The 23,912-nt window shown below is 42.7% G+C and overlaps 2 protein-coding genes across 2 annotated transcripts in view; both read left to right on the top strand.

The window, feature by feature from the left end:
- Positions 1–15,425, top strand: part of cped1 (cadherin-like and PC-esterase domain containing 1) — a 37,635-nt gene extending 22,210 nt beyond the window's left edge. The window contains exons 13-21 of the mRNA XM_034163335.1: positions 3,108–3,294; positions 6,929–7,097; positions 9,313–9,412; positions 10,393–10,529; positions 10,760–10,980; positions 11,128–11,229; positions 11,405–11,492; positions 12,733–12,879; positions 13,451–15,425. Of these exons, the coding sequence (XP_034019226.1) occupies positions 3,108–3,294; positions 6,929–7,097; positions 9,313–9,412; positions 10,393–10,529; positions 10,760–10,980; positions 11,128–11,229; positions 11,405–11,492; positions 12,733–12,879; positions 13,451–13,690 (1,391 nt within the window). The 3' untranslated portion in view covers positions 13,691–15,425. The remainder of the gene's footprint in view (positions 1–3,107; positions 3,295–6,928; positions 7,098–9,312; positions 9,413–10,392; positions 10,530–10,759; positions 10,981–11,127; positions 11,230–11,404; positions 11,493–12,732; positions 12,880–13,450) is intronic.
- A 1,847-nt stretch (positions 15,426–17,272) lies between these two features.
- On the top strand, positions 17,273–22,421 carry wnt16 (wingless-type MMTV integration site family, member 16). The gene is made up of 4 exons (XM_034163843.1): positions 17,273–17,615; positions 19,153–19,379; positions 21,507–21,796; positions 21,932–22,421. The coding sequence occupies exons 1-4, from the start codon at positions 17,533–17,535 to the stop codon at positions 22,388–22,390; spliced, it is 1,059 nt and encodes a 352-aa protein (XP_034019734.1). The 5' UTR covers positions 17,273–17,532; the 3' UTR covers positions 22,391–22,421.
- Positions 22,422–23,912: the final 1,491 nt, after the last annotated feature.

Below are 23,912 nucleotides of genomic sequence, written 5' to 3' on the forward strand. Positions count from 1 at the left end.
TTAATGGCGAATGGGCAATATTCGGCACGCCGCCACACGGATGCCGTTACTCGTAACTTCACGGCGATCATCGCCTACGTTCACCAAGTTGATCTGCATGTTTTAGAAGTGGAAGGAAGTTGATGGGGTTAAATATGTGACTTCAGTACCTGTTTAAGTATAATGTTCATATGTCGAAGGGTCAAAATGGCGGCACCATAGCGGCCACACCCTTCGACATACAGAAAAGCTTTCGATAACTTTTGGACAGTATCGTCTCTGGGTGATCTGGAAGAAATTTGAAGTGCATTGGACAAACTCCCTAGGAGGAGTTCATTCAAATACATGTGGAAATCACGCCAAAATGAGAAGAAAATTTAAAATGGCCGACTTCCTGTTTGGAGTAGACCCATGGTGCAAGAGACTTTTTTGTACGTCTATGCAAGTCACACATGTGTACCAATTTTCATCTCCCTGCTCCAAAAAAACCCCTATGGGGAGGGGTTTTGAAAGTTTCAAGGGGGCGCTATTGAGGCATTTTGCCCCGCCCTTGGGCGACGCCCCTATGAATTGTAAGAGGTTGTCGTGCTCGACCTGTGTATCAATTTTCATGATGATGTGCCAAAATTAAATCCGTCAAAAGGAAGAACGTAATTTCATGGCGAATGGGCAATATTCGGTACGCCGTCACACGGACGCCGTTAGTCGTAACTTCACGGCGTTTATTGCCTATGTTCACCAATTTGTTCTGCATGTTTTAAAAGTGGAATGAAGTTAATTGGGTTAAGTATGTGACATCAGGACCTCTTAAAGTAAAAATAGGACATTTCCCGCCACCAACGGGGGGCGCTATGGCGCAGGTGGGAACCTAAGATATGTAGACGTTCAGGGCGGAGCCCTCATCATGTCCAGCAAGTATGAAGGATCTACGATGAAGTATGTGGGCGTGACAGCCGTTTGAAGTGAAATGGCGTGCTCCGAAAAGCTCGCCAAAGTTTGACGACCCCTAGCAGCCACGCCTTTTGACTTAATTAGAATCTTTTGATAACTTTTGATCACCATTGTGTTGTGATGATTTTGACCAAATTTGAAGTCAATCGGATGAAATCCCTAGGACGAGTTCGTTCAAATGTAAATAGTGGAAATGGCCAAAAATGGCAAAAATTTGCTCAAAATCGAAACTTAAAATCAAAATGGCCGACTTCCTGTCGATATTTCACCATGACAGTAAGAGACTTTTTCGTGCGTCCTGGCATGGAAAGCTTGGTGAGTTTTTGAGCATGGGAAGAGGCCGAAATTTCGATTTCAAGAGTGAGAATAATAATAATAATAAAAAAAAAAATAATAATAATAATAAACAGCGCAATTACAATAGGGTCCTCGTAGGACGTTGCCTACTCGGGCCCTAACTAGGACTGCAAGCAGTCATATACGGGCCCTCGTTCCGCGCGACCGCCTACCCAGGCCAGTGGGTGCCCTTGTGACCACATGTGGGCATGTGCATGCAGGGGTAACCACTCATCACACAGTTAAAATTTTAAACAAATCACACAGTGCATCAAGGAGTTATGACATATTCATTGTTCATCCACTAGGGGGCGCTCAGTGTACAAACAGAGGGGCTGGGTGTGTTCAGGGGCCAACCGTCATCATACATGTGAAGTTTCAAGTCAATCAGGCAAAGCATGAAGGAGTTATCATGACTTGATGTTCTATGGCAAAGGGTCAAAATGGCGGCACCATAGCGGCCACACCCTTCAACATAGAGAAAAGCTTTCGATAACTTTTGTTCAATATCATCTTTGGATGCTGTCAAAGAAATTTGAAGTGCATTGGACAAAATCCCTGGGAGGAGTTCGTTCAAATACAACATGTGGAAATCACGCCAAAATGAGAAGAAAATTAAAAATGGCTGACTTCCTGTTTGGAGTAGACTCATGGTGCAAGAGACTTTTTTGTACATCTATGAAAGTCACACATGTGTACCAATTTTCATCTCCCTACTCCAAAAAAACCCCTATGTGGAGGGGTTTTTGAAAGTTTCAAGGGGGCGCTATGAGGCATTTTGCCCCGCCCATGGGTGACGCCCCTATGAATTGTAAGAGGTTGTCATGCTCGACCTGTGTATCAATTTTCATGATGATGTGACAAAATTAAAGCCGTCAAAATGAAGAACATAATTTCATGGCGAATGGGCAATATTCGGCACGCCACCACACGGACACCGTTACTCGTAACTTCACGGCGTTCATCGCCTACGTTCACCAATTTGTTCTGCATGTTTTAGAAGTGGAATGAAGTTGACTGGGTTAAGTATGTGACATCAGGACCTCTTTTTCGTGCGTCCTGGCATGGTAAATATGTGTACCGAATTTCGTGAGGCTATGACAAAAAAAGCCCAATGCGGAGGGGTTGTCGAAAATTTCTAGGGGGCGCTATTTCGTGATTTTTCTGCGACCATGTGCGACGCCCCCAAAATATCGAATTTCGGATCCGGCCGGACGACTTTGGAAAGTTTGGTGAGTTTTTGAGCATGGGAAGAGGCAGAAATTTCGATTTCAAGAGTGAGAATAATAATAATAATAATAATAATAAACAGCGCAATTACAATAGGGTCCTCGTAGGACGTTGCCTACACGGGCCCTAATTAAAACAAAAAAGAAAAGGAACAAGAATAACAGCAACAACAAAAGATGAACAAGAATAACAAAATAATGCATGACAAGAACAAAAAGAAGAAAGAAGAGGAACAGTAACAAGTATAGCAAGAACAAAAAAAAATTAATAATAATAGTAATAACAGGAACACACTACAAAACAGCATTTTCTCTGTTTCTGATTGTGAGAATATCAGTGAGTCGTCTGCGTATAACCCCAAAAAAAGGGCTCACCAAGACTTTGATGTCATCTTTATTCGGTTGTATCCATACATGATGATTATGTACCAACATGAATTATGGCCTGGTGGTGGCCCTACAGGAGAAAATATTGGGTTATCAAAATCTTTGTTGATAGTCTTCTGGGGAAGATGATCAGATCAGAGATTATCTGTGCTGGAGAGACGTCTTGCTCTGAGTCCGTCTGCTCAGTTATGAAGCATCACCAGCTGTGTTCTGTGATGTTTTCAGGATCCTGCGTGACCCCTCACCTCAGGCAGATCTACACTGACCCCCCGCTCAGTCTAACTCCCTCCTTCAGCCCCTTCGTGAAGACCTATTACACAGAGGTGACCTTTGACACTGTGATGGTTCGAATCCGGCCAGAACCCATCAACTCAGCCTGCTACGTTCACCTCGATGACCACAACGGACCCAGGTGACTATGCCTAAATACTACAGTTGCGGTTTGTAGTAGAACCCGACCGATGCGATAACGATATTTGGATGAAAAAAATGCCGATAATTGATAAATCGGCTGATTTGCCGATAGCCGATACATCAGCTGATATATATATATATATTTTTTAAATGAATAAAATGTTCTTTTTTGGACCCTTAACAAAAAAGGTATGAGCTAAAAGCTGATGCTTTGTCCTCATATTGATTAACTTTATAACAGAGAAGAATTTGCAAGTTCAAAAAATGCAATCAAGAATTAAACCTTTGTGAAATTAGCAAATACATATCCTTAAAAAGAGCTGTGAAATACATCTGATCTTGTACCTCTTGTTGCTGCAACTTAGATATAGGTTCAGGATAAGGATATAGATCCTTATAAACTTACTTGTATGCTTTTGTCAGCCGATCAGTGCAGTGTGACGGCGAACTGCGGGGGCCAGTGATGAACACATTTAAGCAGGGGTGTAAGCAGCTCTCAGTTGAATGGAGTCAGAGCTCCATCTACTGGACAAATGGACAACATTTTACATTGCTGACACAAACATTATTTCAGTAATTGTTCTGTTTATGAGAAATTATCGGCGTTCTATCGGCAAAATTTCAGCCGATAGTGAGTACTTTGAAAAGGGCTTATATCGGCCGATAATATCGGCTGGCCAATATATCGGTCGGGCTCTAGTTTGTAGGTATGTTGACTATAATTTTAGAACACTTAATAGTCATGTTAAATATGCAAACTACAGCAGAGACATGCTAATAGCTGTTAAACTGTTGCACATGCTAATATTAGTTAGCTCATGCTAGCGCATTATTCGATGTGGTATCACTAACATGCTAACATCAGCGTTCTTGCAAATGTCGTATCTTGATGGTATGCTTACATAAATGCTACAGTTAGCATTTAAAAATCCTAACATAAAGTTGTCATGTATATTCCCACATAGCCTGTATCTAGTTTAGAGAGTTTACTGCTAACTATATATATCCCTAATATCTATCTGATATTAGCACGTACTGTAATGTACTGATGTGATTGTTTGTGATGTCACCAGGTTTATTGTTATCATGTTTAGAGAACACGGCCTCCCCGATCTGAACCCGAGTGGTGTTCAGTTGTTGGACTTCTGTGCTAGTCACAGTTTGTCCATCACGAACACCATGTTCGAGCACAAGGGTATCCATAAGTGCACGTGGCACCAGGACACCCTGAGCCGGAGGTCGATGATCGACTTTGTAGTCGTATCATCTGACCTTCGGCCACGTGTCTCGGACACTCGAGTGAAGAGAGGGGCAGAGCTGTCGACTGATCACCACCTGGTGGTGAGTTGGATCCGCTGGGAGGGTAGGAAGCCGGTAAGACCTGGCAGGCCCAAACGTATCGTGAGGGTCTGCTGGGAACGACTGGCGGAATCCTCTGTCAGCGAGGTCTTCAACTCCCACCTCCGGGAGAGCTTCTCCCAGATCCCGGGGGAGGTTGGAGACATGGAGTCCGAGTGGACCATGTTCTCCACCTCCATTGTCGATGCAGCTGCTCGTAGCTGTGGTCGCAAGGTCTCTGGTGCCTGTCGCGGCGGCAATCCCCGAACCCGGTGGTGGACACCGGAAGTAAGGGATGCCATCAAGCTGAAATAGGAGTCCTACTTATCTTTGTTGGTAGGTGGGACCCCAGAGGCAGCTGACAGGTACCGGCAGGCCAAGCGTGCCGCAACCCGTGCGGTTGCAGAGGCAAAAACTCGGGTCTGGGAGGAGTTCGGGGAGGCTATGGAGGAGGACTATCGGTCGGCCTCGAAGAGATTCTGGCAAACCGTCCGACGCCTCAGGAGGCGGAAGCAGCTCTCCAACAGCACTGTTTACGGTGCGGGTGGGGAGCTGTTGACCCTGACTGGGGATGTTGTCGGGCGGTGGAAGGAGTACTTCGAGGATCTCCTCAATCCCATTGTCACGTCTTCCAAAGAGGAAGCAGAGACTGGGGACTCGGAGGCGGACTCATCCATTACCCAGGCCGAAGTCACCGAGGTGGTTAGAAAGCTCCTTGGTGGCAAGGCTCCTGGGGTGGATGAAATCCGTCCTGTGTACCTTAAGTCTCTGGATGTTGTGGGGCTGTCTTGGCTGACACGCCTCTGCAACATCGCGTGGCGATCGGGGACAGTGCCTCTGGATTGGCAGACCGGGGTGGTGGTCCCTCTGTTTAAGAAGGGGGACCGGAGGGTGTGTTCCAACTATAGGGGGATCACACTCCTCAGCCTCCCCGGTAAGGTCTATTCCAGAGTACTGGAGAGGAGAATTCGACCGATGGTCGAACCTCGGATTCAGGAGGAGCAGTGTGGTTTTCATCCTGCTCACGGCACACTGGACCAGCTCTACACGCTCCATCGGGTGCTCGAGGGTTCATGGGAGTTTGCCCAACCAGTCCACATGTGTTTTGTGGATCTGGAGAAGGCATTCGACCGTGTCCCTCGGCGCACCCTGTGGGGAGTGCTCCGGGAGTACGGGGTCCGGGGTCCTTTGCTAAGGGCTATCCGGTCCCTGTACAACCGCAGCAGGAGCTTGGTTCGCATTGCCGGTAGTAAGTCAAACCTGTTTCCAGTGCACGTTGGCCTCCACCAGGGCTGCCCTTTGTCACCAGTTCTGTTCATTATTTTTATGGACAGAATTTCTAGGCACAGCCAGGGTGTAGAGGGGGTCTGGTTTGGGAACCACAGAATCTCGTCTCTGCTGTTTGCGGACAATGTGGTTCTGTTGGCTTCGTCAAATCAGGACCTTCAGCGTGCACTGGGGCGGTTTGCAGCCGAGTGTGAAGCGTCCGGGATGAAGATCAGCACCTCCAAATCCGAGGCCATGGTTCTCGACCAGAAAAAGGTGCTTTGCCCTCTTCAGGTCGGTGGAGTGTCCTTGCTTCAGGTGGAGGAGTTTAAGTATCTCGGGGTCTTGTTCACGAGTGAGGGACGGATGGAGCGTGAGATCGATAGACGGATCGGTGCAGCATCTGCAGTGATGCGGTTGCTGTATCGGACCGTCGTGGTGAAGAGAGAGCTGAGTAGGGGGGCAAAGCTCTCGATTTACCGATCGATCTACGTTCCGATCCTCACCTATGGTCACGAGATTTGGCTCATGACCGAAAGAAAGAGATCGCGAGTGCAAGCGGCCGAGATGAGGAGGGACTACATCTCTCGGCTGGCTTGGGATCGCCTTGGGGTTCCCCCGGAGGAGCTGGAGGAGGTGTGTGTGGATCGGGAGGTCTGGGCGGATTTGCTTGAGCTGCTGCCCCCGCGACCCGACTCCGGATAAAGCGGAAGAAAATGGATAAATGGATGGATGTTTAGAGAAGTACGATAACAGCAAAATTAACATAAGACTGCGTGTTTCATGTGCTAGCATGGTGGTACCCAAACTCAAAAGCAGTCAGTTTTTCTATGTATTAGCGTTTGCGTGGTAGCATGATGATGTCATTCTGGCACACGTATAACCACACAACCTAAAGACGGTTTACTTAGTTTAAATCAGTGTGTCACATGTTAGCATATCACTGCATTATACTAGAATATTATCATTAGCTTTAGCATGCTAAAATGCTAATATCAGCAGATTAGTTTCTTAGTTTCTTTTTCCAGGATGGCTCACTACCCTATTGGCCTCGGGAACAGCAGGATTAGCATCCTGGTGATGGATGAAGTATCACCAGAGCCTGTTGCCATGACGATTTACACCTTGTATGTGTACCGTGAGAGCCGACCCAGTTTGCCGATGTTTGGGGATCATGTCATGTGCCGTTTTGTGCAGGTATGTCAGCTGTCTTTTTTTATTGGATACAGGGTTGATGTGAGCAGGGCATGAAGTCTTTGACTTACTAAATAATGGAACCTTGAAGTTGTCACGTTATGCACATAAAATGCGCTCCCTGCTGACGACACAGCATCTGCGGCGTGATCCAAAACACACATAACATGTATGACGCTGTTCATTTGGAGGCATCCAGACATCCTGAGACTTCACAGGATCACAGAAAATACTGTGAGTGTTTGCACAGAGTGGAGGCGGGGTCTCTGACGTCCTCCCAGTGAATGCTGGTGTTCCCACTGTTCTGTTCCGGGTCCTACTCTGTTCACTGCTTGCATGGATAAGGTCATGGGGTCCAGTGACCTCTGTGCCTTTGATGGTGAGAAAAGGTTCGCTGTACTTGACTTTCAGATGTTGATGTCTTTAGTTCTACATCCTCAACCCAGTGTACAGTTGCCTTAGAGGACACTAGTACCACGGTCAAGGATACGCCCAAGTCAGCTTGATGTGGCGGATGGACGGTTGCTTTCAGGAGACACGGATCAGCTGTACCTCATCAGGATGAAGTGCAGTTCTGTAGGTTGGTGAGTGCGTGCTCCTGGACCTGGACTTGGACCTAACGTGACCTGGAGGGTCCAGGTGCTGCTTATTGTGGTTATTGTGGTCACACCCACTACACAACTGGCCAGTGGGCTCAGACTTGATGTGATGACCTTTTTGAAACCACATCAGAGAGGCTGAAGACGATCAGCGCTTTAATAAATAATCCTTCCGGGTCAGTGAAGCACTCAGTAATCTGCCTGGTGTCGTGTTTCATCATCTTACCTGTTCAGCTCCATTAGCCGCACTAACAGGCTGCTTTGGGCCACAGACCGCTGCCCCCAGGACAACAAAGGGCCCGCTGACCCAGGATGCGGTCTTTGCTTTGAAGTCTTGAATCTTTTAATAAGTGTGCGTTATCTGGACGGCTCGACCAGCAGGTGTTTAACCTCACATCCACCTGCACGTGTACCCGCCCACTCTGGAGTTTGAGAGTTTATGGTCTTTTTTTTTTTTTTTTTTTTGGGTATTAGCTAAACCACAAACACTGAGTCCTGTTGGACCTGAGTAGATCCACATCACCTAACTGGAGTTTTGCTGCTCTGGATCAGTCTGGAAAGATTCAACAAATGGTCCATCCAGGGTGCGAGACCTGTCAACAAACCAGGTCTGCGCTCTTTGAATAAAGCGGGCGAGCTGCAGACCAGAGGATCTTCAGCTCCTCTTCACCACAAGTCCATCGAGCAAAGTCCTTAAAACCTCAAGTCCCTCCCAGTGTGTCATCGAGCCTCGTGCACGGAAAAGTGTTGACATCAGTCACTAAAGCATTTTTTAAAAATTATGTGTGTAAATTCAGGCAGTAAAATTTCAAACGTTATAAAGAAGCTGTTTGCACAACTAATGTGCCAAAGGTTTTAGTTCTTCAACGTTTTTAGTTTAACCTTAAAAAAATCATTAACCTGATAATTTACATTTTAGGAGAAAAATATTTTCATAATATTTAAAGCTTCTTGATGGAACCGATCTCAGATATTTTCCTTTTTTAAACCTCTACTGTGAATAAAAAATGTTAAAGCCGTTGGCTTTTATTGTTTGTGTGTAAAGTTCTGCGACGCGGCAGCGATGAGGAATGAGCGAGCGTGGGGATGAAAGGCAGCGGCCCTCGCTCTTTGAGCATGTGCTCCGTGTGCACGTACGAACAAGAAAATCCCTGTAAAGTTTTCTTGTGGCACTTTGTTGTGAGCTGCGATGCCACCGTGCAGAATGTGACGCCGCCTCGCCGCTCCAAGGAAAGAAGGCGGTTTGTGTCGGCTGCCGCTCTGAAGTCCACGCCAAACGTAGGGGCTCCCACAAGGAGCTGGTTGGTTTGTTTGACCTCTGACCTTTAACCATTGGAGGCCAATGAAGCGACGATTGTCGAAACATTTGGACACATCGAGAAAACATGAAAGAGACCACAGGGATGCTCTGATTTATTTATTTTGTAAGTGAAATGGAAATAATCAGACAAAAACAAGATGATGTAAGGAAATAATTTTGTTTATCCACAAATTATCTTCTTTTTTGTTTGTTTGTTTGTTTCTGTCTGATTTCAACTCCAACAATTAATTAGCTTCTGTGTCTACGCATATATTTTTAATTACCTGTTTCCTGGCGTGTCTTCTGGTTTCGGTTTCAGGACTGTGGGCTGTTGGTTCAGCTGGATCGGCCCTGTGGGCTGCAGCTGGTCCCTGTATCTCAGAATCCACGTGAGATCTGTAGTTCTGGGGACGTCCCAGGTTTGTATTCACTTCTTGCCAGTGCTCAGAATCTGCTCATGAGATTATGTAGTTTTACAGTCAGGATGTCCAGACCGGGTTCCCCCAGTCCCGAGCCGACTCATTTAATATTAAGTATCTGCCAATAACCTGATTCCTGATTCAGTACTTTTCCCGACATATTACACTTGCACAGAGCACACTGAAGTCAATTTGAGGTACATGTTCGACAGTTTAACAGCTCTGCCTTTCATAAAGAAAAGCCCACCTTCAATGCAAACTGTTCACTAATGTTTTTATTTTAAACGGCTCATCAATTCCACTTAGTTTAAGTTGTTAAAAATATTATTATTATGTTGGGGGGATTTTGTCCACTCGCCCCTCTGGCTACGCACCTGTATAGTGTCTGTGAGCGGGAATAAAACAGACATTATGACGGGAAAATCTCATAAAACCTTTCTGGATTGGCTAGAAAGAAACATATCACATGTGCCCTCCAACAGAAACAGACTTGACGCATATTTGAAGTGAAGGAGTGTTAAATAGATTTTGAACTGGCAGAGAGCAGCTCATTCTCGCTACGTCGGCACTGCGCTATGAAACCCAGCAAGGCCGATGTGCATTGTTGATGATTTGTGTGAATAAAATAGAGTTGTTGCATATTTAAAGCGAAGGTGAATGTCAATCTGCTTTTATTACGTGCAGCTTCAGAGCTGAGTGTCTCGGTGGCTTCCCTCACTAGTCTCCTTCCAGCATGGTCACTCAGTTTTGGAGAACAGCCTCCTTGGCACCTTTACCGTACAGTACCACATCATTTGTATGGGTTAGGATGAAAATAAAACGATGTTGTAAACTAAAAAAAAAAGTCATATTAAAAAATACTGAAATCTGCAAACATAAAAAAAAAATTAATTCAAAAAATTCAGAATGTGGTGTGTTTGTAATAAATTGGTGCTGATAGCTCATACTACAGTAGTATTGATTGTTGAGGTCTGTCTCAGGTTTGTGGGAGGTGCCTTGTCTCACCTGTGCTGATAACAGGACGTGTGATTGGAGGGAAGTTGCCTGGCAACCTGAGGGCTGTCATTATCCTGTGCTGGACGGCCCACAGCTGCAGGACTGCATGACGGACAGGAAGGTGAGGTCACCTAACACACCGGAAGGCATATTCCACCAGAAATCATGTCAATCAGTCAATCAATCAATCAGTCAATCTGACTTTTCTGCCAGTGACACCAGCATGTTGTTGTAAATGAAATACAATGATTAAAAAATGACTTTGAAAAGAGAGAAAAGTATTAAACAACGGTCTCTGTGGGATTTTTCTTTTCCAACTAATGTCATGTTCATGTGGCTCCGCCCCCCCAGCTGCTGTTCATCGGTGACTCCACAAACCGCGGGATGATGTACTTCCTGGTGGAGCGGGTCAACTTGAGCCTGGAGGACTGGGGGAAGGCTCACGACACGCTGACCTACAACCACCTGAACGCGGGCCGAACCCACGTCAGCTACTCCTACTACCCGCAGTTCTGGCTGGAAAAGAAGCGCCGGCCCACCTTCAGGCAGGCGCTGGAACAGCTGCTGCACAGGTCACAACCGAAACCAAAAATGTGAAAAGCAGACAGTATTAGCTTTTTGTGTTTTATGTATCCAGGCCAGTACTCTTTTAGGAAGGATGGCAAAGACTGGCTATATATATTTTTTTAAATGCTGAGGGGATTTCTGCTTTACTAAAGGTCGCGACCCCTGGTGAACTCCAATCTGACTGTGCTGGTGGTGGGCGGAGTCCAGTGGCTCAACACTAATCACCTGACCATCATCAGAGACCTTTTGGAAAGGTGAAGATGAAAAAAAGTGATGTCACATAGGAAACTCTGCAAGATTATTATAATTAATCAAAATTTCACTGATGTCTAAGAATATTAAAATGATAAATGCTAGCATATTAATGTAAACATGCTAAACTTGTAAATAATTTATCAGATTTTTTTTAATCTTGTTCTTTATTCTCAGAGAAACTCTCACCAACATCCTGGTGGTGGTCAAGTCTCTGGGGATGGGCTTCCATCTTCCTGGCGAAGACGTCCGCTCCCTCAGCCTGGTACATCCATAAATCTATTTTAAAAAAGACTAATGTGGCACTCTGCCTTTCTAATTTGCTATCCCTGTGGCACTCTGCCCCGTGGCTGTTTGTGATACTCTGTGGCACTCTGCCCCTGTGGCTCTTTGTGGCACTCTGCCCCTGTGGCTCTTTGTGACACTCTGCCCCTGTGGCTCTTTGTGATACTCTGTGGCACTCTGCCCCTGTGGCTCTTTGTGACACTCTGCCCCTGTGGCTCTTTGTGATACTCTGTGGCACTCTGCCCCTGTGGCTCTTTGTGACACTCTGCCCCTGTGGCTCTTTGTGATACTCTGTGGCACTCTGCCCCTGTGGCTCTTTGTGACACTCTGCCCCTGTGGCTCTTTGTGGCACTCTGCCCCTGTGGCTGTTTGTGACACTCTGTGGCACTCTGCCCCTGTGGCTCTTTGTGGCACTCTGCCCCTGTGCCTGTTTGTGACACTCTGTGGCACTCTGCCGCTGTGGCTCTTTGTGGCACTCTGCCTGTGTGGCTCTTTGTGGCACTCTGCCCCTGTGGCTGTTTGTGACACTCTGTGGCACTCTGCCCCTGTGGCTCTTTGTGGCACTCTGCCTGTGTGGCTCTTTGTGGCACTCTGCCCCTGTGCCTGTTTGTGACACTCTGTGGCACTCTGCCGCTGTGGCTCTTTGTGGCACTCTGCCTGTGTGGCTCTTTGTGGCACTCTGCCCCTGTGGCTGTTTGTGACACTCTGTGGCACTCTGCCCCTGTGGCTCTTTGTGGCACTCTGCCCCTGTGGCTCTTTGTGGCACTCTGCCCCTGTGGCTCTTTGTGACACTCTGCCCCTGTGGCTCTTTGTGGCACTCTGCCACTGTGGCTGTTTGTGACACTCTGTGGCACTCTGCCCCTGTGGCTCTTTGTGGCACTCTGCTCCTGTGGCTCTTTGTGGCACTCTGCCTGTGTGGCTCTTTGTGGCACTCTGCCACTGTGGCTGTTTGTGACACTCTGTGGCACTCTGCCCCTGTGGCTCTTTGTGGCACTCTGCCCCTGTGGCTCTTTGTGACACTCTGCCCCTGTGGCTCTTTGTGGCACTCTGCCCCTGTGGCTGTTTGTGACACTCTGTGGCACTCTGCCCCTGTGGCTCTTTGTGGCACTCTGCTCCTGTGGCACTCTCTCTTTGTTACATAAAGCCAGGATTAGTGTTCTCAGGTCCTACAAATCAAAAATACTCTGTGTGGATTCTTTGTTTGTCTATTGATGTTTCAGAAAGAAATTCAGCAGCTTTACCATGACAACCACAACATCATAAGTGCAGCAAAGCATCTTGGGTATGAGGTTATTGACACATTCAGCATCACAATGGGTCGATACAAAGAGTTCCTGCAGGGACGATGTGCGTGCCATTTTCATGAGGTAAGCTAACATGATTTGTTGGGACTTCATGTATTTATTTATTAACATTTAAGTCTTTAGTTTACTATTTTCAGAACAAGGTGGTATATATCAGATTTTTTTTTCCAGATTAGATGACACTGCTGTTTATTTAATGCTGTAACTAAAGTCACATGTCAACAAGCTAGCATAGAAACAGCGACATAATAACACGCTAGCAATAACTGTAGCATTGTGCTTGAATGGAAAACCTTTGCCTACATTAGCATCCCGAGCTATGGTGCGCTAAAAACATTCTGCTAATTGTACAGTTGATACAAAGGAATCTAGAACTTGCTAATGCAATGAAAGTTCACAGCTAATGCAAAAGGATAACATGCTAACATATTGTTCATTAATACTGACAATACTAACATGTTAGCATGCTAACATGAAGTTAGTATGTTTGGTGTTGATGACATATGTGTAAGTAAAACCAGCATTCTGGGCTCTGATCAGATTGATCAAGAACACTTCAGGACACGTTTCTTTTTCAGTTTAAAGTTTGAGATTAATTCATTTTTGAAAAATTTACCTCTTCTGTGGGATCCAGGTGGAGAAGTTAAGATCTTCTAAGGCTCCGCCCCTCAGGAAGACAAAGAACCTTCATCAAAGTGCCAGAAACACAGAATCCAAAATTACCAGATCCAGACCTAGTCTCAGTAGCCAGTCCATGGCCTTGGACACAGACCAGTGGGCGGGGTCTTACAGCTCATCCTATCACGTGACAGGGCCAGTAAACCAGGTGTATTCTGAGATCCTGCTGAGCCGCCTTTGCTCCGCCCACAGGTAAAGCCCTCCTGGAAGAGTCAACAAATCAGGACTGTCAGAGTCCTGAGGGTTCAACTGGTCAGCAGCTGTCAAAGGTCAGCAGGGTCAAAGGTCATCAACTGTAGGGATGAGATGACAAAAACTTTGTCCTGTCCAAGACTGAAAAATACCAACAGCGGGGAAAAATCAAATCATGGTGATAGCATTCCGATGGCATTCCAGAACAACAGCTACGTGCTGGTTGGCTGAAATCACCAGAGTGACACATGATCACGTCTGAGCTTTATGGAGTCATGATTTGTTTTTAGTGGAGTCATGGTTACAAGATGTTGACATCATCAGTTCACGTGTACGTTCCCGTGTTAGGATGTTGGCCTCACGTTCTCTCACGTTATCTTGTTCCAACACAAATTATGGATTCAGAATCACTCCATATTGATGACATCATCGTCTCCTTCCCCTTACACTGATTTCATTCCCACACATGATGATGCCATAATAATGTTGTAGTGATGTCATAGTTATGTGACATTCCTGTGAATGATTAATGATTTCCACGAGTTATCAGTGTTTAAATCCCATCAATAATCAGGTCAATGGCCTGACCACAAGATGTGAGTGCCGCACTTCCTGTGTGAGCGCTACGTGTTTCCTGTGTGAGTGGCGCATTTCCTGTGTGAGCGGTGCATTTTCTGTGTGAGCGTCACGCGTTTCCTGTGTGAGTGGTGCATTTCCTGTGTGAGCGGTGCATTTTCTGTGTGAGCGTCACGCGTTTCCTGTGTGAGTGGTGCATTTCCTGTGTGAGCGCCGCACTTCCTGTGTGAGCGCTACGTGTTTCCTGTGTGAGTGGCGCATTTCCTGTGTGAGCGGTGCATTTTCTGTGTGAGCGTCACGCGTTTCCTGTGTGAGTGGTGCATTTTCTGTGTGAGCGTCACGCGTTTCCTGTGTGAGTGGTGCATTTTCTGTGTGAGTGGTGCATTTTCTGTGTGAGCGTCACGCGTTTCCTGTGTGAGTGGTGCATTTTCTGTGTGAGCGGCGTGCGTTTCCTGTGTGAGCGACGCATTTCCTGTGTGAGCGTCACGTGTTTCCTGTGTGAGCACCTGCATTTCCTGTGTGCGTGCTGTGTTTCCGAGCGCTACATGCCCTGTGTGAGCGCCGCGTTTCCTCTGTGAGCGTTGCGTGTCCTGTATGCTCACTGCGTTTCCTGTGTGAACATTACATTTCCCTGGTGCACACTGCATTTCCTGCATCAGCGCCACATTTTCTGTGCGTGCACCTTGTTTCTTGCATGAGCACCGCATTTATTTTTTAGGCGTCATGTTTCCTGTGTGAGAGCGCCAGTTCCTGTGTGTGTGCCTTGTTTCCTGTGTGCACCTTGTTGTTTGTCACCATCCCTTTTTGTTTTGCTGTGTCACTTTTCAGCGTTGTGTTTTCTTTGTGGGCGTTGCTTTTATTTCATTGTAACCACGTCGTGCTTGTTGATAACTAACTCCGTGATCAGGTTGGAACTTTTGGTGTTGTTTGTAGTGTCTGAGTGCTCTTCTAGTTTCTTATGCTCAGAAATCACACACATTTTTCTTTAGAATTTTTTTTAAGTTGATTTCTGGGTTGGAAATAAATGAATATTTGATACCAAAAACAAACTGAGGTTTTATACCGTAAAAATGTCTTAATGTGTCAGTTCGTTTTCTATATTTTTCTACATATGTTTATTTCTATATTTAAATAAGATGGAAAGCAGATTAATATTTATACTTTAACATGAGCAACATATAAAATTTGTAACAGCACAGGTCTTCACTTAAGTCCTAATCTTAAAATCTGTTTCCACAGATTTTATATAAATGCTTAAATAATTGCCTATATTTGTTTTAATTAACTTTTAATAAAAGTAATTTGTCTTATAACCTGTTATTTTCTTTTTGTATAAAGCTAAACAAATGCTTGGACACCAGAAGGTCACAGGTTATAATGTGAGAAAGCCATTATATATGAAGGTGCCTTTGAGCAAGGTGCGCATCCGTGTGTCTGTTAGATTTGGACAATTTTGTAAATATTTGACATCTGTCATCTTTTTGCTGTATGTTGTTTTGTTTTGGTTTTTTTAGATCATTTTGAAGTAAGAAAGAAACATTTTGGATATTTGTCATGAATATAGCTTCTTTTTTATTTTTACCTTAATTGTTTTAATTTCAAAGAATAACCTGGATATTTATTTATTGAAGTATTTAATAAACATGATTGAACATGTGACAATCAAACTGCTTCCAATCACACAAATAAAGTCACAATTTCACCAACAATTTAGGTCATGTTTCATTTTCCTTGAAAGTATTTTATTATTTAAATCCTCCTTTGGTTCAAATACAATTTAAGTGCACTATAACTACACACACACACACATACATATATATATATATATATATATATATATATATATATATATATATATATATATATATATATATATATATATATATATATATATATATCCACCAGTAACAAATACGTTTTAAATGGTAATTTTTGAAAATAATTTAAAGAAAACTAAAGGAATTCCAATTACAATCCCTTTGTCCCTCCAACGAGTTTAATTTGCATTTTTATATCATTTCACTTTACATTTTGTTGCTTTATTCATAACTTTGTGTATGACGTTTATTTATATGATTTTTGTTAAATCTGAGAAATTCCATATGATAAAAATTCAATGCTGAAATAACATTTTTCTGATTTGTTCACATTGTTTTTTTTTTTTCTCAAACGTTAAATTCGTTAATCTGAGGCGCTGCAGACAAAAGTGCTCACAAGGCCCCTGAACCTTTTTTAATTTAATTTAATTTAATTATTATTTACGTTTTTGTTCACTGAGACTCTCAGATTGAGATGAATGGAAACGTTCATGTGTCTCCGATCACTTATCAATACTTGTAGTTTGGTCTTTAACCAGACGTGGATCCAGATCAGGTGGACCAAAACTGTGTGACAAAAACTGGTTCACTCCCCAACCGCCGACCCCAACACACACGCGCGCGCACGCACTTTATGTTGACGTGTCAATAACGTTTTGATATTAATCATTTTCATTTCAATCGTAACATCAAAGATTGGAACATCTGAACAATATGCAGGAGTCAAGTCTGATCCTGATTTGGTGGTTACAATCTTAAATTAGTCAAATATTAAAATCTATAATAAAATAAGCATTAATTTGGTGGTGTGATGGTTGAGAGTTTAAAGGCTTGGATTTGAGTAAATTCCTTAATCCCCAAATTGGGGGATAAGGCTGTTTTTTAAAAATAGAAAATAATCAACATTTAAAATGTGCATTTGCACATATTCTCAAACTGTTGATTTTCAGTCTGTTTTAAACAATATTACACGGCATTAATATTAAAGTGTAAAATACAATTAATGTTAAATAATTTATATTTATTCTCTGTTTATTCTGAACCCAGTCTTGCTTAATGTCTAGAAATTTGACGTTTAAACGTCCTGATTGGATCTCAATCAAACTTTTAAAATCAGTTTTTAATTTTTTATTATTATTATTTATTATTATTATTATTATTATTATTAAACCTGGACAGTCTGTTGTCTTCTCATCCAATCAGCGTCCATCGACGAATCTGTGAATCCTGAACCAGACCAATGGGGGTTCTCCGGGGTTCCTACTGGTTCAGCGGGTCCAGAATAAAATCCGGTCCGGAGGTATGAAGCGGCTCCTTCAACACGGATTAAAGGCAGGACGCGCGCGGCCAAGCAAAACTCATCGGGTCCTGGTTCTGGTCCTGAGCCGGTTTCATTGCACATATGGATTTGTGGTCTCTATGGACACGGTGAGCGCGTGCACGTGAAGCGGCCATGCGGAGCGCTGGAGTACGACACGTGTGTGCGTTCGCCGCTTTGCTGCTCGCGCTCTGTCCGCTTTGTGCCGCCAGCTGGATGTGAGTATGACGTCATAAAATAACCTTCCGAAAGCGCAAAAATTCAACAAAACTGTCAAATAAAATCCGCATCCGAGTTTATCCGGAGACCACAGACAAGCCAAAGAAAAAGTTTAATAAAGAATGCTATTATTATTATTATTATTATTATTATTATTATTATTATTATTATTATTATTATTATTATTATGTATTTGTTTGTTTTTAAAGCCCACCTTCCTCATTCTCCACGTAATGTGGAGTTGCGTCAGGACGGGTATCAGGCGTAAAAGTTGTGCCAAATCTGCATTAATTTCCATAACAGATCTGCTGTGGCGACTCCAGCAAAAGGGAGAAGCCAAAGGAAAGTTACTTACTAATATTGTATTTTTGTTTATATAATAACACAGCATATTTGTGTTAATTATAACTGCTAATAATGGTAACGTATTTGTAATAATGTAGGAAATATATTGGTAATAATGAGCATATAACGAGTGTTAATATGTTGTTTTGCGTTCAAATGTGTTTTAATAGTGTTATTGACTGTAGTACTAATAGTTATAATATTGTTAACATGCAGGAACCTGATGCGCAAACGTTTTATGCACAATAGAAAAGGTAATAAATGCGATGTTTGATGTTTTTCCATTAATGTGTAAACAGAAAATCCAATTTAAAATGTCCCAGTATTCCTTTTCAACAAAAATCAAAGGTGAGATTTTTTTCCCCTCTTCATTTCAGTATTTATCAAAACGTAGCTTAAATTTCAAACTTCATTTTTAGATTTCCTTAATTTTCTTTCTTTTACACAAAGATAAAATTAATACTATATCAATAAAATCTAAAAATGAATAATAAAACGAATAAATACTTGATTTTCTCAGAAATTGCATCAGATTGCCGAAAACATTCTTTTTAAAAGTCAGTGTCACATTTTTTTTTTACTTTATATTTATTTCTAAATGTTATCTAAATTGCTGCTTTTAATTTTTTAGGTTTTAGTTGAATAAATGTACCTAACACCTTTACAATAACATTAAAGTATATCATGCAGTATTTTGTTGCTGTCATATTTTATTTAGTTCAATGTCTTTGTTTTGCTGCTGAGAACTTATTGTAGACTTTATTTATATTTATTTGTGATGATTCCTGAGACAGAAAAAGGGAGAAGTTGAAGGGAATTAACTATCGTTTATGTTTTGTGTGTTTGTTTGGATGAACAGTCTTCAATAATGAAAAATATAATTTTAACACAATAACACTGCTGCTTTTCAACTGTCAGGGTTTATGGGGGAGACCAGGACATGATGTACTGAATGTGTGTGTGTGTGTGTGTGGGGGGGGGGGGGGTACAGAGGTATGTGGAAAGGGGTTTGTGTTGAAGTGACTATTGTAGGGGAAACCAGGACATGATGTACTGAATGTTAGGGGGGTATGGAACCGTGTTGGACAGAGTTTGTTTTCAAGTGTCTGTTGAGATCGGGTCATGTGATCCTGGTTTTTGAAGGTCTGTCGGACTGGATCGTGCTGCACTAACAGTCGATGCTCTGAGCAGGTGGCTGGGCGTGACCTCAGCTGGACTTGCAGAGAAACTGGGCTGCATGAACCTTCCTCTGAGCCACAGGCAGAGGGAGCTGTGCCGAAAGAAGCCATTCTTGCTGCCCAGCATCCAGGATGGAGCGCTGCTTGCCATCGCCGCCTGCCAGAAGCAGTTCAGACATGAGCGATGGAACTGCTCCACGACCAATGACCACACGGTGTTCGGCTACGAGCTGACAAGTGGTGAGTTTGTTAGCTTGGAAGGTTACAGAAGAAATTTGATCATTTCAGTTTGCTAATATTATTTTCTTGCTATTAATTATAATTAAAATGGAGTATTTGTTTGTGGAATACCACCTTAAATTTTGTCATGATAGGGGAGACTGGCGATGGTTATTGAACTATTGTGTTGCTGCTGCTGTGTGTTTCAATTTAAAAAATAACAATTTAAAAAACACCAATATGATTATTTGTGTTGCCTCGATGAAGAGAAAGAAAATATTTTTTTCTTTAATAATAAATCATTTTGAGAAATTAACAACAGTGAAAGCCACAATGCACTTAAAAATGTTTTATTTATTTAGATGATGGTTCCATAATTATAGCTCTTATATTTATACTCCAAGCTTTCACCTCTGACCCTGAAAACATCAAATATGTCTGATGTCAACCTGAACGCAAATATCTAGTCCAATCAAAGGTGATTGTGTTTGAGCAGCTGGTTCCACCCATCACATCCAAACCATGTGTGTCCTCGTTAGTCCTCATTAGCTCATTTTTGGTGGAATCGCAGAAATAAACAAAGTGAATAGAGGAGAAGATGGTCAGCATGGCCGCCATCTTATGTAGGTAAAATGTGCTTGGCCTCAAGATGTGATTAGATCTGTAATTTTTTTTATAGCCTCGGAACAGCTTGTAATGTGAATGTAGTTTCTTACCACAGACACACACACATCACATGAACACTGTAACATGTGCACGCTTAAAACACACTCAGTTTGCCCGACGTGGAAAATGAGAAATAATAAAGCAGTTATTTCTGTTTATCTCAACACAGTTATTTAAAACTCCTTTTATTCAGAATAACCTGATACCTACAACACATTCTGACTCTATTTTAGCTATTTAAATCCAGACTTGAAAAACTTTAAAAATTTTAACTTGCAGCTAGTTATCTTCATTATTGGTAGAACAAATACAAAGTTTTTCTTGATGGTCTACTTTTATATATATATATATATATATATATATATATATATATATATATATATATATATATATATATATATATATATATATATATATATATATATATATATATATTTCATTTTCTTTTGACTCTCTTGTTCTTTTTTTTCTGAGGTATAAAGTTTATTTCATAATGGATGTGATGTTTTAATATATGATTTTATGTGCAGCAGTTTTCTTCTTGCTAACATACTGTATAGCATGTAGCTTTTGTCGTGTGTGTTCTGATTAGCATTAGTCAGTTTTGTCTCTTTTTTGTACTACTATATGCTCAGATAAACATGTTACAACTATCAATTAAAAAGGCAATCATTAGTATTTAAGTTTGGGTTATTAGCAAGTAGCTTTGTCATGTTTAGGATGTTTTAGATTACTTTTGACAAAATGCTGCCTGTAATTAAAGCTGAACGCTAACCCCACCATCTTACTGCTAGCAGTTAAAAGTAATGCAAGTATTATTTTATTGTGCTAAGCGTTAACACACAGATTTTGCTATGTTTAATATGTTTTAGATTACTTTAGGATAAATACCTGCATTTAGAGCTGAAAGCTAACACTGCCATAGCAATTCTGTTAGCAATTAAAAATAAAGAAAGTAGTATCATTTTATCGTGTTAACAGTTAGCACATAGCTTTCGTAATGTTGTGATGTTTCCATCAACGCAAGCTAGATTTTGTCAGTCTCTCAGCTGTTAGGCAAAAGCTAACAAGAGCATGCTACCATGGTAACATTAAAGGGGAATCATGGGATTTTTCAACCTGGGCTCTATTTTGAGATGTTCTTAGGTTCATCTTTTCACTTGGGTGAAAAGTGGTTTTAATTGGTCCAGTATTGATTTAGAACACAAACACCCATCACGGGCTAAACAGTTACATAATGGAATTGTATGGGGCAAGCTAAAAACACTTGTGGTCAACCGCTTGAAGAAGAGAAAATGTCAGAAAACACTTTCCACAGTCATGACAAGTCGACTGCGGCTTGTTCTTCATCAGTAAGTGGATTCTAATGACTCAGTTCGCCTGTAATGTAATTTTATACTAAACCTGCAGAGTTTAAATGAATGCACGCTGACCTTTGACCTCTTATATTCTCAGAATGTTCCACTCTGTGTCATCCTGTAGGAACCAAGGAAACGGCATTTATCCACGCTGTGATGGCGGCTGGGTTGGTCCACGCTGTGACACGCTCCTGCAGTCAGGGCAACATGACGGACTGCAGCTGTGACCCGCGGCGGCAGGGCGTGGCCTCACAGGCACCCAGCTGGCACTGGGGTGGTTGCTCTGACCACATTCAGTACGGCACCTGGTTCAGCCGCCGCTTCATTGACAACGGCGTCAAGAACATGTCGACGGCCCGCGGAGGCTACACTCTGCTCACCATGAACCAGCACAATAGTGAGGCTGGACGCCAGGTGAGCTTAGAAGAGGTCAAAACATTTTCCACTTGCTCTAAGCTTTCATAAATAACTATTTCAGTATTTTGCTGTAATGAAGACTGAAGCCTGTAGGGGGCAGTGCATTAAAAGTAATGTCTGTGTCTCTGTCAGGCCATTGACAGGACGATGTCCACAGAGTGTCGCTGTCATGGTGTCTCAGGTTCCTGCGCGGTAAAGACGTGTTGGCGCACCATGGCACCATTTGAACGGGTGGGCTTTTACCTAAAGGAGCGCTACGAGCAGAGCGTGCAAGTGCCGGACCGATCCAAGAAGAAGACAAAAAGGAAGGAGCAGCGCCACGTCCCCATCAACAAGCATGAACTCGTCTTCCTGCACAAATCGCCAAACTACTGCCTGGAGGACAAACGCTGGGGCGTTTCGGGCACCAGGGGGCGCCACTGCAACCGTACATCCCAAGGCCCAGATGGATGCAACCTACTGTGCTGTGGGCGGGGCTACAACACGCATGTTGTGCGACACGTCGAACGCTGCGAGTGCAAGTTTGTGTGGTGTTGCTACGTACACTGCAGGCGCTGTGAGAGTATGAACGATACCCACACGTGTAAATAAAAACAAACAACGAAAACCTGAAAGACGTAAACTTAACACTGACAGAGAATTTCAAATGCGACTTTGACAGCGCTGTTTGTACGACTGTTGGTTTGTGCGTTATAATACCTGGTTCCTGTTTTAGTTTTATGTTGACTCAACAGCGCCCCCAGCAGCAAGACCCTGGCAGAAGTCGACACTGAGACAGCTCTTGATGTGTAAATGTATGTTTTGTGTGAAGTTGATAGATTTAAAGGTTTTTCCACCAGGGGGCAGAGTAGTGTGACGTCAGCAGAATGTTATTTTGTTTTAAACTCTTTATGACATATGTATAAACTCACGGAGGAGGGAGGAGCTTATGTTAAAGATACATGACAGGCTTGAGTTTGGAAAATGCATTTTTTTTTGTGGGGATTCAAATGTCCCTTGAAATGTTTCCATTGACCTGCTTTTAATTTTCTGGTGTAATAACAGCTGCCCTTTATTACCGCATTGGTCTGAATATAAGACGCGTTTTAAAAAGGTTTACTGGAAATACATCTGAAAAGAAAGGGTTTTGTTTTGTGTTGAATGTTGAGACTTTTACATATATACATACACAACAGTAGGTGGTGCTAAATAGCCATGAAACAAGTGCACCTCCCAGGACTGAAGCGACCCGCCCCTCTTACTAGCTTACAATGCTACATGATCATGGCTCAAAAGTCAGGCATGTTTGAACCAGCAGTTGAGCCGGTGTTATGATACAAACACTAAGCTCCAAAAATAATTTTCCAACAATGCGCCTTGAAAAAAGCGATTCGTCTTATAATCAGAACAATACGGTAGTTTTATAACAGGTGTGTTCTCGGAGTGCTCCGCTAGTTTACTGAGGTTCTGCATGATGACCTCATGTACAAACTCAATATCGCCTCAAAATGTCCCACCTTGTTTGTCTTGTTTTATTTGCTTGTGCGTCTGTTTTTGAGTACATTGTTGCACTGCTGTCATGATTATAGCGCCCCCTCATAGCTAATGGAAGCATTACAAGTTCTAGCGAATTAATTTTCGACAATCCACAAAAAAGAAAGCAAAAGAAATGCCGGACCTGTTTCACATCGGTGTAGATACAACTAATAACATTTATACCTTTAATGAAAACATTTGAAAAATCGTGTTCAGTCAATAAATCAAGACATCAATAAAATCAAGAGAAATCTCCATCTGCTGACTGAATAAAATGTCAGATGTTTTAAATACAAACCTCTGCCGTGTGGATGATTATTTCTGTGTTTTGTTTACATTTGGAGTTCAATCTCTTAGACTTTAATTAACATTAATGTACGTGAGAGCGCAAACGTTTTGACTTCTGTAAATTTAATAATAAGCGTTCTACTGCCCCCTAGTGGACTGAAAGGGAGAGAGCAGTGTGCAGTGTACAGGTTCAGACATTTATAGAGATGTTTTCCAGAAATTCAACAGTTGTCCCTGCTTTTACAGTTTCTTGGGGCTTCTTTTTAAAAAATCTATACTTATGTTTGTTGTTTGTTCTGAAAGATAGACG

Source organism: Thalassophryne amazonica, chromosome 22 (genome assembly GCF_902500255.1).
Source record: "Thalassophryne amazonica chromosome 22, fThaAma1.1, whole genome shotgun sequence".
NCBI lineage: Eukaryota > Metazoa > Chordata > Actinopteri > Batrachoidiformes > Batrachoididae > Thalassophryne > Thalassophryne amazonica.

Excerpts from the sequence above, each read along its gene's own strand:
- wnt16 (XM_034163843.1), top strand. The coding sequence starts at position 17,533 with ATGCGGAGCGCTGGAGTACGACACGTGTGTGCGTTCGCCGCTTTGCTG. Across the intron at positions 19,380-21,506 it reads CGGCTACGAGCTGACAAGTG|GAACCAAGGAAACGGCATTT; the intron begins GTGAGTTTGTTA and ends GTCATCCTGTAG. Across the intron at positions 21,797-21,931 it reads ATAGTGAGGCTGGACGCCAG|GCCATTGACAGGACGATGTC; the intron begins GTGAGCTTAGAA and ends TGTCTCTGTCAG.